At 40.9% G+C, this 16,605-nt stretch overlaps 2 protein-coding genes across 2 annotated transcripts; both read left to right on the forward strand.

Moving 5' to 3' along the window:
* Positions 1-10,399: 10,399 nt before the first annotated feature.
* On the forward strand, positions 10,400-13,929 carry LOC113005966. The gene is made up of 3 exons (XM_039459325.1): positions 10,400-11,941; positions 12,074-13,470; positions 13,638-13,929. Exons 1-3 carry the CDS (start codon positions 10,400-10,402, stop codon positions 13,927-13,929), a joined length of 3,231 nt encoding a protein of 1,076 aa, XP_039315259.1.
* A 785-nt stretch (positions 13,930-14,714) lies between these two features.
* Positions 14,715-15,649, forward strand: LOC105206774. Its single transcript, XM_011176243.2, has 2 exons — positions 14,715-15,260; positions 15,350-15,649. Exons 1-2 carry the CDS (start codon positions 14,715-14,717, stop codon positions 15,647-15,649), a joined length of 846 nt encoding a protein of 281 aa, XP_011174545.2.
* The last annotated feature ends 956 nt before the right edge of the window (positions 15,650-16,605 follow it).

Consider the following 16,605-nt stretch of genomic DNA (forward strand, 5'->3'; position numbering starts at 1 on the left):
AAGCGTCGCCAATGGTTTTTTTCATTTAAAGCGCGGAAATCTAAAACCATTCTCCAGCGTTTGTTTCCCTTTGAATCTTCCTTCTTAGGCACTATCCATATGGGCGTATTGTAAGGTGACTGAGATAATTTTACTACGCCTCCATCTAACAATTCTTCAACTTGTTTATTTATTTCTTCTTTATGAATTTGAGGAAATCGATATTGTCTAGTATTGATGGGTGGGTCGTCTGTTGTCGGTATTTGATGTTGCAACACGTGAGTCGCTTTTTAATTTTTTCTCCGGGTATGTGGAATCTATCCTGGCTGCCGGATATAAGACTTATTACGTTATCTCTTTCTTGGATATTTAAATGATCGAGACGTAATAACTCCATAATTTCTGCGAGCCTATTCTGCTCCAAATTTTCAGAAATTTGAAAACATTCGCGAGGTATTTTATTTTGCAAATCTCGCTTCTCTTCTTCTGTTTGAATTTGTTTACTTTTAAAATTTTCACTCATTTGTTGAGTTGAGGCAACATTTTCTGCAAGAGATTCATTCTCTTTAGAATAATATAACTTACTTATTTCGGGGGTCTCGGTTCTTTTTTCCCCTTTTGAAGGTATTTTTGTAATTGAAGGAAAGATTTTATCGTTTCTTATGATCGTTTTGTTTCTAAGAGATTTTTTTTTTTCTTGAAAAATAGAGGAACTTTTTTCCTTCGGTTCCCTGAAAATAAAACCGCATCGCTTGACGAGGTTTGGTAACTTCCCTCTTCACGATCGGCGGGAAATGAAGTGCTCTGAGGGGGGGGTTTGGAAACATCCCTCACTAAAAATTTTTTAGATTCTTGGAAATCCATTGGAATTTGGTAGTTTCCCCTCCGTTTGGATTTGTGAATCGCTGGATAATTTAGGAGGAATTGGGAATTCTCTCTCCCTAAAAATTTTTAAGATTCTGGACAACCCAAAGGGCAGGTTTGGTGATTTCCGTTTTCTTAAATTTTTTGAATCTCTGGGCAATTCAGGAGAGATTTGGAAGCCTCTTCCCCCAAAAGTTTTGGAGATCTGGATTTTTAAAATTAAAATTGTTATTCAATTCTTCTTTTTCCTTTAAGATTTTATCTTCAGTTTTCTCTTTTTTTTTTGCCTCATTTTTAAAATTTATTTTCCTTTATATTCATTCTTTTATTTTTCCTTTTTTTGAGATTTTTCATTTTTATTTGATTACTTAATTTCTCAAATTTTTTCCCTCAATTAAATTTACCTTCTCGTAATGTGTATTATTTCCATTATTAATTTTTTCTTTTACTTCTTCTTTGTTAGTTTTGCATTTTATTTTATAATTTCTTCTGGTTCATTTGGCATCTCGATTTTATCCTCGTGATCGTCAGTATATCATTCAAAGGCTTGAGATACAGTGTCGGTACTTGAACTTCTACTTCCTCATCCAAAGTACTTATAACATTAAGGTAGGCCTTTCCGTCAACGTTTTCTGCTATAGTTTTCCCTTTTAATAGATTCCATGGGCAATTTTTAATTTAGGTATGTACCCGATTTTTATATCAGGGTTCCCTATTTTCACATAAAATAATGATTCGGACCGTGGAGCTGCGGTAATAATTTCTGGAGAAAAAAAAAGGAACGTTAGTGCCTGCTACGTTTAAATAACCATTAGCATAGTCGATTTTGGGAAAAAGTTTGTTGAAAGAAATCGTTCCTAATATACCGGATTGTGATATAGGAAAATTACTTGACACGATATGGAATGTTACTTCTTTCCCGAAAAGAGGGAGAACGATTTCTCCGGGGTATAAACCGGGTATTCGTTTATTCCGCTTAACTTCAAAATATTATTGTAATTGATAACTATGTCCTGGGTATAAAATGTTCTTTAATTATATTCGGTCCTGACCCAGTATCCAAAAAAGGTAGTTTGCGGAATTGTTTCACAAAAAATTTTCCTGAACGGTAGGCACGCGACTATGCTTGTCAAGGTTTATGGTTACCTGGCGGGCGGTCAACACATGCTTATTTACTTGGTTTCTTTGGCTGGCGACGGGTGTGAGATCCTTCCGGACCCCTGCTGCACACCCCACGTCGAGGGTCCATCCGCGTTTCCCGAATTGTTTGCTTTTCTACGATTGTTGCTTGAAAATTTGCAGTTCGCAATTCTTGAGGAGGTGCCCCTGCTCTTTGCAATATCGACAAACTATCAAATCTTTAGGTACCCATCTACCTTCGGATTTGATCGACAAATTTTTTTCGATATGCCCGAAATTATTGCAAATTTGACAAGTGATTTTTAATTTGTTCACCTCGCCGCGTTGCTCATTTTTTTTTTCCAACAATTATTGGCCGTATGCCCTAGCCGATCACACCACTGGCAAACTAGAGAGGGCTTATTTTGAATATTAATTTTATTTTTCCCACATGACTTAGCGTCATGCCCGGATTTAGAGCATAATTGACAAATGACGTTATTTTCCCGTATCATTCTAACAGACTGTCGAGTTTGAGGATCGCGTAACCGACATTTGTCGGCACCGTGCCCACGTTTTTTTCAAATTTGACATATTAAAATTTCAGTTCCTAAATCGGATCCGATATGACCCAGCTGAATTGTTTGAGTCAATTTTCTGCATTTTGAAGCTGAATGTCCCTCCTTGTAACAAATTTGGCAAGTTTCGCGCGGCCGACTAATAATTGCTTCTCGGTCGGCAGCGCTACCTTTGCCCTTTTTCCCCAAGTCGGTCATTGAGCGTAGTTCGCGCTCTATTCTTAATGCATCGGATACGGTTTCTTGAACATTTAAATCTCTCGCAAATTTTTTGCTCAATTTCCGGTTTCAATCCTCTAATGAAACATTTGCACATGTCTTTTTTCCCGTGATTTTTTACATTATGATCGGGTGGGCCATTTCCCCATGCTTTATATGCTTCTAAATTTGTTTTCCTAACAATTTTACTCTATTTGCATAAGTAATTACATCTTCTTCATTTTTTTTATAAATGCACCCCAATTCCCCTTGCAATTGATATACGGTCTTAGATGCCCCGTATACTTGTTTTAAATATGCGGTTAATTGAGCAACGGTATCGAAATTTTGATCCTGAATTGTACGGCGCGCTTCGCCGACGATTCGTGTTCTAATTATGCGAGCAAATTGAAGCTCCGCCTCGGTGGGTAGCATGGACTTAGCTTCCTCGCAACCTTCAATAAAATAAGATAACGGAATATTTTGTCCATCAAAGAAAGGGACGGCCTCTACCGCGTACTTCAAAGAAGCGAACAGATTTGAGTGAGCCATTCCGGGTGGTTTAATTTTAATGATAGGTTTGGGTCCCTCTATTCTTTTTACTGTATCGTCTCCCGCAACGTCGGAGTCGTCGAAACCAGGTATTAGCGTCTCGTCGCCACCTCCCAACGAACTCTCCGAATCATGCAAAGTAAGATCAAATAATCTAGGAATTTTTTTAAAGGATGTGGTGGGAGTTGATGTCTGTGTAATCGTGACTGGTTTACGTCTAGGTATACCCTGGTTTTCAACAGCAAATTTATAAATGTTATCGACTTCTTTATTTGATCCTGACCTCGTAGTCATTCCTGCTCTTAAAAATTGCACTTTTCATCCCGGACGAGCCCCCAAAAATTTCTCAAATGGTCTGTTACGTCCAGAATTCTTGAAATAAGTCTCTCGGGTCGGTTGGCAGGTAGAGACTTAGGGAAATAATTCGAGCGAGGTAGGAAGGACGGAACAGGCCTAATCTCTCGCACACATGTCTCCGGGTATGTGCGACGAGTCGAATGCGTCAGGTGAATCAGAATGTAGGTCAGGTGTCGAGAATGACGACCTATGACTCTCATTCAGACTCTTGCATTCGTGTAGTCCTTATTTTGCGTAAACGAATTGAATCGCTTTTACGCGGGATCGGACTAAGTGCAATTTTATCGGAGCGGGAATTAGAGGTGATTGATATAAAGAAAAATGATTGAAATTAAGAATTACAATTTATTTTAACAAAAAAAAGAAATAACCAATTACAATGATAGGTGATGACTAAAATAATAATTATTAATTTGCAAATAACATTTTTTTTAGTAGAAACATGTATAATAAAAGAAGAAAAATCTTATGATCTTAATAAAAAATGTAATTATAACCTTTAAAATTTTAATTGGTTACATTGGTGCTTAACGAGATATAAATGTGCGTGTGTGGGTGTATATTGTGATCAGGTGATTCTTAACTATCCCGGTAGGCTTTGAAGCGAGTCGAAGATTTCTTTAAAATTTATTGACTACTCTTCGATTCGTTTTGAAATTTTCGTTTACTTATTCTCTATTTGGGAGTAAATAATGAGTAGGAATGCGGGTTTTCTTGAGGGAAAATCTAACGCGGGGGAGTATGGATCTTTTGGGGGGCTTTGAACAGGTGAATCGAGATTACGATGAAAAAAAACGGGGGGAAAGGGGTAGGAGGAAAGTCGGTAGCAGAAAAGGTTGAATCCCCAGGAGATGCTAAGGGCTCTGCAAAGGGATCGAAGGTAGAAGAAGGTGACCCTGGTGATTGTTTAGAATCTGTTTCTACAGTAGATCCAGGGGGTTTAAAAGGGGGGGGGATAACGACAGGGGGGAAAAAGACAATGATTCGGGGGACGGATTTGAGACTGGTGGAGATGAATCGGTCGGTTCGCCCGGGAAATTCTTAAATTAATTAGAAGGGTAGGCAAAACCGAATTTTTTTCTCGGAGATGGTTCAATTTTCCGTAGAGCGATAACGATGCGCCAAGCCCGGGGGCTTCTTATTTCGCGATTCCGACAGTTTTTAATGGCTCTTCGAGTTTTTGTTCAGGGACTCGCTTACGCACTAAAATGAATTTGAGAATTTAAAGGGTACGTTCTCTCTTTCTAAAAAGGGGAAAAAAAATTTATATTGTAACTTCTTGAAAGGAGAAAGGAAAAAATTTAAAATTTAAAAAAAGGAAAGGAATTCTTCGTTTTCCCTGGAAGCAAAGAAAGTTGCGAATTCAATCGAACGAGAGTTCGATTGTTCCGCGGGGAAAAAGGAGAGTCGCGGATTTAATCGAAAGAACTCGATTGTATCCTGCGGGAAAAAAAGAGAGTCGCGGACCCAATCGAAAGAGCTCGATTGTATCCTGCGGGAAAAAAAGAGAGTCGCGGCTCAATCGAAAGAGCTCGATTGTATCCTGCGGGGAAAAAAAAGAGTCGCGGATTCAATCGAAAGAGCTCGATTGTATCCTGCGGGAAATAAAAAGAGTCGCGGATTTAATCGAAAGAGCTCGATTGTATCCTGGGGGAAAAAAAGAAGTCGCGGATCAATCGAAAAGAAATTCGATTGTATCCTGCAGGAAGAAAGAATTGCGGATTCAATCGGAGAATTCGATTGTATCCTGCGGAAATAAAAAGAGTCGCGGACTCAATCGAAAACTCGATTGTATCCTGCGGGAAATAAAAGAGTCGCGGACCCAATCGAAAGAGCTCGATTGTATTGCGGGAAATAAAGAAGTCGCGGACTCAATCGAAAGAGCTCGATTGTATCCTGCGGGGAAAAAAAAGAAATCGCGGACTCAAACGAAAAACTCGATTGTATCCTGCGGGAAATAAAGAGAGTCGCGGACTCAATCGGAAGAACTCGATTGTATCCTGCGGGGAAAAAAAGAGAGTCGCGGACTCAATCGAAAAAAACTCGATTGTATCCTGCGGGGAAAAAAAGAAAGTCGCGGACTCAATCGAAAGAGTCGATTGTATCCCGGGAAATAAAGAGAAATGCGGACTCAATCGGGGAAAAACTCGATTGTATCCTGCGGGGAAAAAAAGAGAGTCGCGGACTCAATCGAAAGAACTCGATTGTATCCTGCGGGGAAAAAAAGAAAGTCGCGGACTCAATCAAAAAGATCGATTGTATCCTGCGGGAAAATTTAAAAGAGTCGCGGACTCAATCGAAAAATTCGATTGTATCCTGCGGGAAATAAAAAGAGTCCGGACTCAATCGAAAGAACTCGATTGTATCCTGCGGAAATAAAGAGAGTCGCGGACTCAATCGAAAGAGCTCGATTGTATCCTGCGGGAAAAAAAAGAGAGTCGCGGACTCAATCGAAAGAGAATTCGATTGTATCCTGCAGGAAGTAAAAGAATTGCGGATTCAATCGAAAAAAATTTGATTGTACCCGCGGAAAATAAAGAATTGCGGATTCAATCAAAAGAATTCGATTGTATCCCGCAGGAAATAAAGAATTGCGGATTCAATCGAAAGAGAATTCGATTTATCCTGCGGAAATAAAGAATTGCGGATTCAATCGAAAGAGAATTCGATTGTATCCTGCAGGAAATAAAAGAATTGCGGATTCAATCGAAAAAGAATTCGATTGTATCCTGCGGAAAATAAAAAAATTGCGGATTCAACGAAAAAGAATTCGATTGTATCCCGCAGGAAATAAAAGAATTGCGGATTCAATCGAAAAAGAAATTTGATTGTATCCTGCGGAAAATAAAGAGAGTGAGAGTAATAGTGGGTGGAAAGGAAGGGTGGTGCAATAATACTGAGTATACGAGTGTTTTGAAAAAAAATAATAAATATCTTATTAAAAGAGAAGGTAGTTTTTGAAGAGTAAAAAAAAAGAAAAAATAATGGGGCTGAGACTTACTGTTGGGTGAAATTTTGAAGGTGCGAACGATTTAATGGTTGGCGGAGCGAATTCAGCTTACAACGGCGGATGGTTGGTCGACGGTTGGCACTCAGAGTGTTCGGATCTCACAATGCCGCGTCAAATTTAAGTACGATAAATACGAATCCGAACGTCACAAACTCGGACATATAATGTCACGGAATGTGCGCCGGATCGAACTAGAGTGAATCGCGAACGAAAAATGAGCGATTGATCAGAATGAAGAAGGTGCGGTATGTGCTTGTAAGTGACTGTAAATGACTGTAAGAAAGTAAGTAAGTGCTCGCGAGCTCCGAAGCTCCTTCCTTTTATACCTGATTCTGCCTATGGTTCCTATGGGATTTTAATCCGCAGTTGTACCGTCTCTTATTATTGCCCACGCCCTACCTATTAATTGCGCGACCAGTGTTTCGAGTCGGTGGGGTCAATCATCCGCGTTTCAACGCTTGCTTCCGCCCAAAATCGGCACGTGTCAAGGATAGACCAACCGTATTGACTCGACCGGACAATTTTAGCGTATCCGCGCGGTTAAGATAAGCCATCTTTTCGCAATTTTTCGGTTGCTTGGCTGCATCGATTTCGAAAGAAAAGAATTGTTACTCCGCAGGACGTAACATAACCAAGACATCACAATCGCAAATAAATAAGCGTGCTTCATATGTATGTTGTTCTATCTATGACAGAGCGTCATCAAGAATGGCACGATATATGTTACCTATCTGACAAGGTATACATACACACTATCAATAATTTAAATATAATTTAAATATAAATGTGTATAATGTTAATATTAAAATGTAAAACGTTATTACGATTTCTTAAAATAATAGTTTCTTAAAAAAATAATAAATTTATTTCTAAGTTTTATTAATCTAGTATACAGTATTGCTTCATAAGTGCTGCATAAAAGCTATTATCACGAAATCTTATTTATTCATTAATGCAAGTAAAAGTCATGATTTAATAATAATAAAATATATATATATATATATATATACAGGGTTGGGCAGAAAAACCTGACACATTTTAAAAAATCGTTATTCCCCTCCAAGTGAAAAGAGGGCGCTGTAACTCCGGGAGCGAAAAATAGATGGTTGAAGGTTTATATTTACATATCAGTACAGTTCCAGTATGGAGAAGTGGCCGCCGCAACAACACGCGTTCGTTTGCGAGCGTTTTTTTATAACTCAGTCCTACGTTCAAGCAATTCGCGATTTTCGTATTGAATATTCTCTTCGTCCACGAGATCCGGTTCCCTCTCGTAATTCTGTGAATCTGTGGGTCAAAAACTTCCGACAAACAGCCACAGCCACGAAACAAAAGCCTCCAGGGCAACCAAGAACGGTAAGAACCCTTGAAAATGAGACACGCGTTCGCACCTCTTTGCAACGAAGTCCACGCCGTTCTGCCGGTAAACATGCTCAAGCTCTCGGAATGTCTCGTCGATCGTTTAGCAGAATGTTGAAAGCGATGAATTTTCATCCCTACAAAATTTTCATAACCCAGGAATTGAAATATACCGACTATGCAGCTCGATTAAGATTCGCAACACTGAGTTTCCATGGCCACCACGTTCGCCCGATCTCTCAGTGTGCGACTTCTTTTTGTGGGGCTATTTGAAACAACGTGTCTACGCTAACAAACCTCGAACCTTGGACCAGCTGAGAGCCAATATTCGGAGAGAAATTGCAGAAATAAAGCCAGCGATGTTGAAAAAAGTGTATGATAATTTCGAAAAACGCCTCGAAAATTGTATTGCTTGTAACGGCCATCATTTAGCCGATATAATTTTTGGTATATAAACAAAAAAAACCTTCAAGTGTCTAGTTTATTCTCCCGGAGTTTCAACCTCTTCCGATTAATAGCGGCCGCGCAAGTGGTTATTAAAATGTGTCAGGTTCCTCTGCCCAACCCTGTATATATATATATATATATATATATATATATATATATATATATATATATGGGGCATTCTCCGTCAAAAAGGCCACCCCTGCTGCCCATTTCAATTTCTGAGATAAAATGTTCGAAAAGGGCTTAAAATTTTCGTTGAAATGTCTATTTTTTGATGCCGTTTGGCCTTTTGGAAAATTCAAAATGGCGGACCTAATATCACGGCTAGAATAAAAAAAACCTTTGAAAAAATACATAATAACGTGAATAAATGCGCAAGATATGACGTAGCAGAGGTCTAATCCTTATGTGTAAGTGTGTAAGTGTATGTGAGTGTGTGTATGGGGGGGAGGTGGGGGGAGGGGGGATACGCGCGCTCATACGCGTGCGTGTATAAATGAATCACGTAAAAATCCTTGCTCAACATGGTCTGGCTATCAAGACATTTGCATACAAAATTTCGAATCATTTCATTATCCTTATCCTGAAAAAGTACGTCACAAAAAACCTACAGTACAGAAAATATTGTTCTTTAAAAAACATTTTCTCCACAGAATAATAGTAAGATTACTTAAAATTACTTTGAAACTTATACTATACTTATATTCCTCTTTTTGAGATAGTTGATCTATATTAGTCACTTTAACTCTTATGTTTGAAATGCTTGATTTACGCGAATCCCTTAGCCTCTCACATTCGGGATGCTTGATTTACGTGAGTCCCCTTGCCTCTCACATTCGGAGTGCTTGATTTACGTGAGTCCCCTTGCCTCTCACATTCGAGGTGTTTGATTTACGTGAGTCCCCTTGCCTCTCACATTTGGGGTGCTTGATTTACGTGAGTTTCCTTGCCTCTCACGTGTGTACGTGTGTGCGTGTATGTGTATGTGTGTCTGTATATGTAGATAGATGTTTCATGAAATATTTTTTTATTTTTATCCTATATTTCTTACTTTTGTTCTCATAACTGCCATAGTATTCCATTTGTATCATTGGAATACCTGTTACCGATTAGATTGTCTGGGCGTACCGGTTGGAAACGTAGTTAGTAACAAGAACGCGTGTGGCGCTACGTCGTTTTTTCGTGAGACATGGATGAAGAAGATCGTCGCACATGGCGATCCGTTGAAATAAAGTTGTTACATTTGGAAAATCCGTCGAGTCTAGTCAGTTATCATTCCAAAAGAACCATTGGCGCCCAACAGCCCGAATCTCGCCCACAGTCGGTGAATCGCAACGTAAATCAGCATACGTCGGACACAACGGTCGCACGACACAAGCACGCACACACACACAGCGTGCTAGCCTGGACGCGTCGTAACAACGACGCTAGAAAGCATACGTCGGTCGGACACAACGACCACGCAACACAAGTACGCACACACATAGCGTGCTTACCCGGACGCGCCGTAACAACGACGCCAGGAAGCAGTGCAACGGTCGGACACACCGACCGTATAACACACACGCACACAGCGTGCTTGCGCAGGCGCGCCGTAACAACGACGCTAAGAAACGCAACTCAGCAAGGATCGCAAGGATCAGCAAGACAACGCAGTGAGACAACACAGCAAGACAACGTAGTGAGACAACACAGTGAGACAACACAGTGAGACAACGCAGTGAGACAACACAACGAGACAGCGCAGCAATATACACATCGAAGCGTTGCATCAACAAGGCAACGCAACATCATATCGAGGCTCGATTCGGTCACACAACGTGGGGCATCGAGGAAAACAGGTTAGTGAGTCGCTTCCCATAATTCATTTCCAATAATATCCTCCTTTCAATACAGTCGTAACTTGCAACACGTCAGTAGTATAAATATTTGCAAAATGTCAGAATTAACAGAACTAAAGCAACGAAGAGGTAGGGTTAAAAGTCAAGTCACCAGATTACAGAGCTTCTTTGAGGCTAACTCGGAATGCTCAGCAGCAGAGGCACAGGTTAGGCTCAAAAAATTGGAAGAACTCTGGAATTCATTCGAGGAAATTCAGCAACAAATAGAGGAAATAGACATGCAAGACGGCGTGCCAACGAAAGACGACAGCGAGCAAGTAACTTTCGAAGAAAGATATTACAGCATAGCAGCTAAGGCACAGCAAATAATCATCGAAAAAAAGGATCGGTTACAAGCAACGTTGCAACAGCAACAACAAAGAGACAGCAGTCACAATCAGGCATCAACCAGCGGGCTCAGACAAGAGAGCATCCCCTATCGGGAAAGGCGAAACAAACCAAAGCTTCCCGAGATAAAGCTCCCAGAGTTTAGTGGAGAATACATCAAATGGTTGTTTTTCAAAAACAGCTTTGAAACCACAATACATAACGATAGAAATTTAACAGGACCACAGAAGTTTCAGTATCTCATCGAAGTGCTAACAGGGGAAGCACGAAAGGTCATCGAAGGCTTCAGTAACGAAAATTACGAGAATGCTTGGCAGCTTCTAAAAAACACATACGATAATGAAATGATGATCATAGAAACGCATCTAGATGCATTATTTAATTTTCCGTCTATCACAAAGGACAACAAGGCCGAATCAATAAGGCAGCTCATATGGCACATACAAACGCACAAATCTTCGTTGAAATCCCTGCATCAGCCCGTGGATCATTGGGATACAATAATATTGCATCTGTCAAAAAAGAAACTTGATTACATTGAACAGCGCGATTGGCAGGATCGTGCAAAGGATCATACGCCACAGAATATGCCGAAGTTAGATGATTTTATCGCATTTCTGACAGAACGCTGTCACACATTACGCATGCTAAATCAAAACAAGATTACTCCAACAAAACAGCAGCCGTCTCCCAAAGACAATCAGGAGAAGAAAACAGGAAAGAAGATCGTATTAGCAGCGACTTCACTTCAGTGCAAAATTTGTAACGAGGCACATCAAGTGTTCCGTTGTAACGAACTGTTGAAATTGGCTCCAGACGAGCATAAAAAATGCATTATGGAAAAGAGGTTATGTATCAATTGCCTCAATACAGGACACCAAGCGAAGGAGGGTAGAGCATCAACATGTAAAAAATGCTCAGGCAGGCACAACACGCTCTTGCATAGAGAGGAGCACAAGAAGACAGAAGAGGAAATCACAACAGCACCAGTTGTCGTACACTGTACAAATGCAGTGAATGTATCAAGCGCAGCGCATAAAAATACAAGTGCGCATCACATTCTCTCCACAGCTCAAGTTTATATTCGAAACAGCGATGGAAAACGAGTAATCTGTCGTGCATTGTTAGATCCAGGGTCGCAGTTGAATGTTATAACAACGGATCTACTGCAAAGGCTGAAATTACCATGGACTAAAGGTGACGAACCAGTCAGTGGAATAGATCGAGTCAAAACAGACATTTGCAAGGTCGTGAGAATCAGCTTGGAAGCAATTCATAACGACTTCAAGACGGAGCTCGAGTCGTCTTGCCAGCCATAACGGAGCAAATTCCGCAAAAGAAAATAAATTCACACGAGATAATAATGCCAAAGGGAATAGCAGATTCGATTAACAGATCCGGCTTATAAGGAGCCTGGAGAAGTTGATTTACTTGTGGGATTAGGTTTATATTGGAAACTAGTCATCGGTGCACCAAGAAATCGCATTGATGGTCAGCCAGCATTGCAGAACACTAAACTGGGGTGGGTCATTGGTGGCAGCTTAGATTCAGGTAGCTCCAAGGCAACAGGTCAAGCATCAACATGTTTAGCAATCACAAATGATCAACTGTATCAACAAGTTGAAAAATTCTGGAAAGTGGAGAATCTTCCGGAAGTCAGGCACTACACAGCAGAAGAAGAAGCTTGCGAAAGGTACTTCATAGACACAACACGGAGAGAACAGGATGGTAGGTTCGTTGTCCGTCTACCTACACGATCAACGGTTCAACTCGGAAATTCGCGAGATCAAGCTCAAAGGAGATTGCAAGCAGTCGAGCGAAGCTTCCAAAGGAATCCAGATTTGCAAAAGGCATATTACGAATTCATGGACAACTATGAGCAGCAGGGTCATATGTCAAAAATTTCAGAACAAGAGTTTCAAGAATACAAAGAGGTATATTTCCTGCCACACCAAGCAGTGCTACGACCAGACAAGTCAACAACAAAAATCCGTGTCGTATTCGACGCGTCATCAAAGACGGCGTTGGGTACGTCTCTAAATGACAAGCTCCTCACGGGGCCCAATTTGCAAAATAGTTTTTTTAAGGTATTAATAAAATTCAGAATGCTTCCATTTGTCATAAATGCTGATGTAGCACAGATGTTTAGGCAGATATTGGTTGATAAGAGAGACAGGGCGTTACAGCTCATCCTTTGGAGACGCAACTCTAACGAGGAACCACATATTTATCAGCTAAATACCGTTACCTACGGAACTGCAAGTGCACCGTATCATGCGATGCGTTGCATCCGGGAATTGGCGATTCAGCATCAAGAAGAATACCCGATGGCATCAAAGGCAATAATCGAGGATTCGTACATGGATGACATACTTTCAGGAGGTAATACACGTCAAGAAGTAATCGAACTCCAACGACAGCTGTTCGAGTTGTTACAAAAGGGGCAATTCTTTCTTAGAAAGTGGAGATCAAACGATCGTCAAATCTTGCAGCCTTTACTAGATCAGCGGCATGGTGAAATGCTTACGTTAGACAAAGATGAGGCAAAGACGTTGGGTCTTTTGTGGTGCTCATCAAGCGATACGTTGCAATACAAACTGGATCTGCCAGTAAGGAAGAGCCTTACGAAGAGGACTGTACTATCACATGTATCGCAAATTTTCGATCCATTGGGTCTACTCGGACCTGTCTTGATAAAGGGAAAGATCTTCGTGCAAAAATTATGGGCAGACGATTTGCAGTGGGACCAACCGTTACCCCTGCAACACCAAGCAGCGTGGCACGATTTACATTATTACGGGCACATTATTACGAGTCATTGTCAGGGCTCAGTTTAATTCGGCCACTACGAAATGTCAACCCAGATAACATTAGAGGAGAGTCCGACTTGTTTGGATTCGGGGATGCGTCTCAAAGCGCGTTTGGAGCGTGCTTGTACATTGTTAGCACAAATCAAAGTGGCAATACAAGTTCGCATCTTCTTTGTGCCAAGTCCAAAGTGGCACCGCTGAAAACACTCTCTCTTCCTAGATTGGAGCTAGAAGCAGCACTTCTTTTGGCACAATTGTACGACAGCGTTAAGACTGCTTTAAAAGGAAGAATTCGTCAAGTTCATTTATGGAGCGATAGCACAATTGTTCTTGGTTGGATAAAGATGCAACCTCACGTTCTTAAGACTTTCGTTGCCAATAGGGTGGCGAAGATACAGGAGTTAACGGCAAGCGAGGCTACATGGTGACATGTCTCATCGGAGGAAAACCCTGCGGATCTTTTGTCTCGAGGCGTCGCTGTCCAAGAGATCGAGATTAGTGATTTGTGGTGGCACGGACCAAACTGGATTAAGAGAGATGATCGATGTCCAGAACACATGCAAGAGCCAAGTGAGAGTTTACCAGAAGTAAAGGCTCCGGCTATCACATTGGTTACGACACAAGTAACACCCTCATTTCCTTTATTGCTGAAACATGAGTCGTTCGGCAAGATATGCAGGATAATCGCGTATTGTTTTAGATTCATAGATGCCGCGAGGTGCTCAGCTGACAAAAGCAAGCCGAATAAGCAGCAGTATACGGCGAGGTCAATCGGCATCGAGGAAGTGAACAGAGCACAGAAAGTTATTCTCAAACAGACTCAGAGGGAAGGGTTTCCTCTCGAGCTGCGAAGCTTAGCAAGCAATCAAGACTTGCCGCGAAAAAACAAGTTAAAATCACTCAGTCCGTTCATAGACGATGACGGTCTGATACGGATTGGAGGACGACTAAGGCACGCACGCCTATCAGAAGAGCAGAAGCACCCCATCGTTTTACCGGCGAGGCATCGTCTGGCGCTACTCATTATGCGCGAGGAGCATATACGCATGTTGCATTGCCCTTCAGAACAGCTGTTACACAGCGTGCGACAAAGATATTGGCCTATTCAGGGGCGGAGATTGGCGCAGAAAATAGTAAGAACATGCGTTAAATGTTTTAGATATAACCCAAGAATACCAGATATCAGCATGGGAGACCCAGGGAACGGGTCATAATGCCCACGAGACCATTCATGGTAACGGGTGTAGATTACGCCGGCCCGTTTCAACTTCGAGAAAGTCGCCGACGCGGACGGTTCCATGTATCAAAGAGCTATGTGGCCTTATTCATTTGTTTTAGCACCAAGGCTGTGCACTTGGAAGTGGTGACAAGTCTCACAAGTGAGGCATTTATAGCAGCGCTGAGTCGTTTCACGGCTAGACGTGGACTATGCGCACAACTATTTTCCGACAATGGAACGAATTTTGTAGGAGCTTCTCGAGAGCTCCAGGAAGTTCAAGAATTTCTAGAGAAAACAGAACCAGAGATAAAGTCTTTTTTGGTCAAACAAAGGATCAATTGGAGCTTCATTCCTCCCAGATCTCCTCATTTTGGAGGGATATGGGAGTCGGCCGTGAAACTTATGAAGCGGCATTTGTACACGATTACTCAAGGAAAGGTGCTTACCTATGAGGAATTCAATACTTTAGTGGCTGAAATTGAAGCCGTTCTTAACTCACGTCCTTTAACGCCATTGACCAGTGATCCATCAGATTTTAACGTACTTACTCCTTCTCATTTCCTTATAGGCGACTCACTCACTCAACCTGTTTGCTTAATGTTCCGGATAATCGTTTGTCTCACTGGCAGCATTTACAGAAACTACGTCAACAGTTATGGCAGCGCTGGCAACGAGAGTACTTGCAGGAATTGCAAAAGAGGAGCAAATGGTTTGTTTCTGACGCTAATGTTGGAGTGAACACTCTCGTTCTACTCATCGAGGATAACGCTCCCCCCTTCAAGTGGCCACTGGGTCGAGTGGTTGCGGTGCATCCCGGCGCGGATGCTAAAGTTCGAGTCGTGACAGTCAAGACATCGACAGGGTCCTACAAGAGAGCTGTCAAGAAGATATGTCCATTGCCCTTGTCAAATGACCATACTATGTATTAAAATTGAAGACTCTATAGAATAAGGCTTAGTTTCATTTTAAATTTAGTTCAGTTCAGTTCAAATCACATTGTTTATGTTAACGTTCATTTAGTCAATTATTTAGTCATTGTCATTTCAGTGTTGAGTTATATTGAAAGAGGATCTTTCAAGGTGCCCCGGAAATGTTACCGATTAGATCGTCTGGGCGTACCGGTTGGAAACGTAGTTAGTAACAAGAACGCGTGTGGCGCTACGTCGTTTTTTCGTGAGACATGGCGGATGAAGAAGATCGTCGCACATGGCGATCCGTTGAAATAAAGTTGTTACATTTGGAAAATCCGTCGAGTCTAGTCAGTTATCATTCCAAAAGAACCAATACCTTTTGATTAGTACTTTATTCTCGTCCACAACTATAAACCCATGATTTTTAAGAATTTGCGGTACAGGCGGTGCAGTTTTAAATCTCTTCTTAAGTTTTCTTTTTACCTTCTCATGGTCAGTTTTTGTAAATAGAAAATCTTTATGTTTTTGAAATGTTTTTTAGCCCAATTAAAAAGAACTTGAGATGTTAGTATTGCATCCTGTGGTTTAGCAACAAGACTTGCTTTATATGCCTCTCTTTTGAAAGTAGCACCAATGCCATCATAAGCACTTTTACCGTGAGCAGTCGCACTGTAATGCCATTCTGCTTGAATATTGAAATCATGTTTATGATGCACTAAGTTAGCAATCTGAAATTTATTTTTAAAATGGTGTTTCGCCCCATCCGTCATGTATAATACTCTTTTAAGATTTTTGACATTTTTTAAAATCTCTGGAATTAATAATGTTTGTACAGTGTAAACGGCAGCGGTATCGTGTATCAAACTCTCTAATAAAAATACATTACTCTTGTGCTTCAATTCAGAATTTTCTTTATAATAGTAAATAACAGGAAACACAGTACACTGATCATTGTTGAAGTGAAATGCTTGTGA

Source organism: Solenopsis invicta, unplaced genomic scaffold, assembly GCF_016802725.1.
Source record: "Solenopsis invicta isolate M01_SB unplaced genomic scaffold, UNIL_Sinv_3.0 scaffold_3073, whole genome shotgun sequence".
In the NCBI taxonomy this organism is placed as follows: domain Eukaryota; kingdom Metazoa; phylum Arthropoda; class Insecta; order Hymenoptera; family Formicidae; genus Solenopsis; species Solenopsis invicta.

What these genes read in the sequence shown, in the direction of transcription:
- LOC113005966 (XM_039459325.1), top strand. Translation starts at nt 10,400, where the DNA reads ATGTCAGAATTAACAGAACTAAAGCAACGAAGAGGTAGGGTTAAAAGT. An exon ending in AAACAGACATTTGCAAGGTC is followed by an intron (nt 11,942 to 12,073) that starts GTGAGAATCAGC and finishes AGGGAATAGCAG; the next exon opens with ATTCGATTAACAGATCCGGC. An exon ending in CTGCAACACCAAGCAGCGTG is followed by an intron (nt 13,471 to 13,637) that starts GCACGATTTACA and finishes GTACATTGTTAG; the next exon opens with CACAAATCAAAGTGGCAATA.
- LOC105206774 (XM_011176243.2), top strand. Translation starts at nt 14,715, where the DNA reads ATGCCCACGAGACCATTCATGGTAACGGGTGTAGATTACGCCGGCCCG. An exon ending in GTGATCCATCAGATTTTAAC is followed by an intron (nt 15,261 to 15,349) that starts GTACTTACTCCT and finishes TCTCACTGGCAG; the next exon opens with CATTTACAGAAACTACGTCA.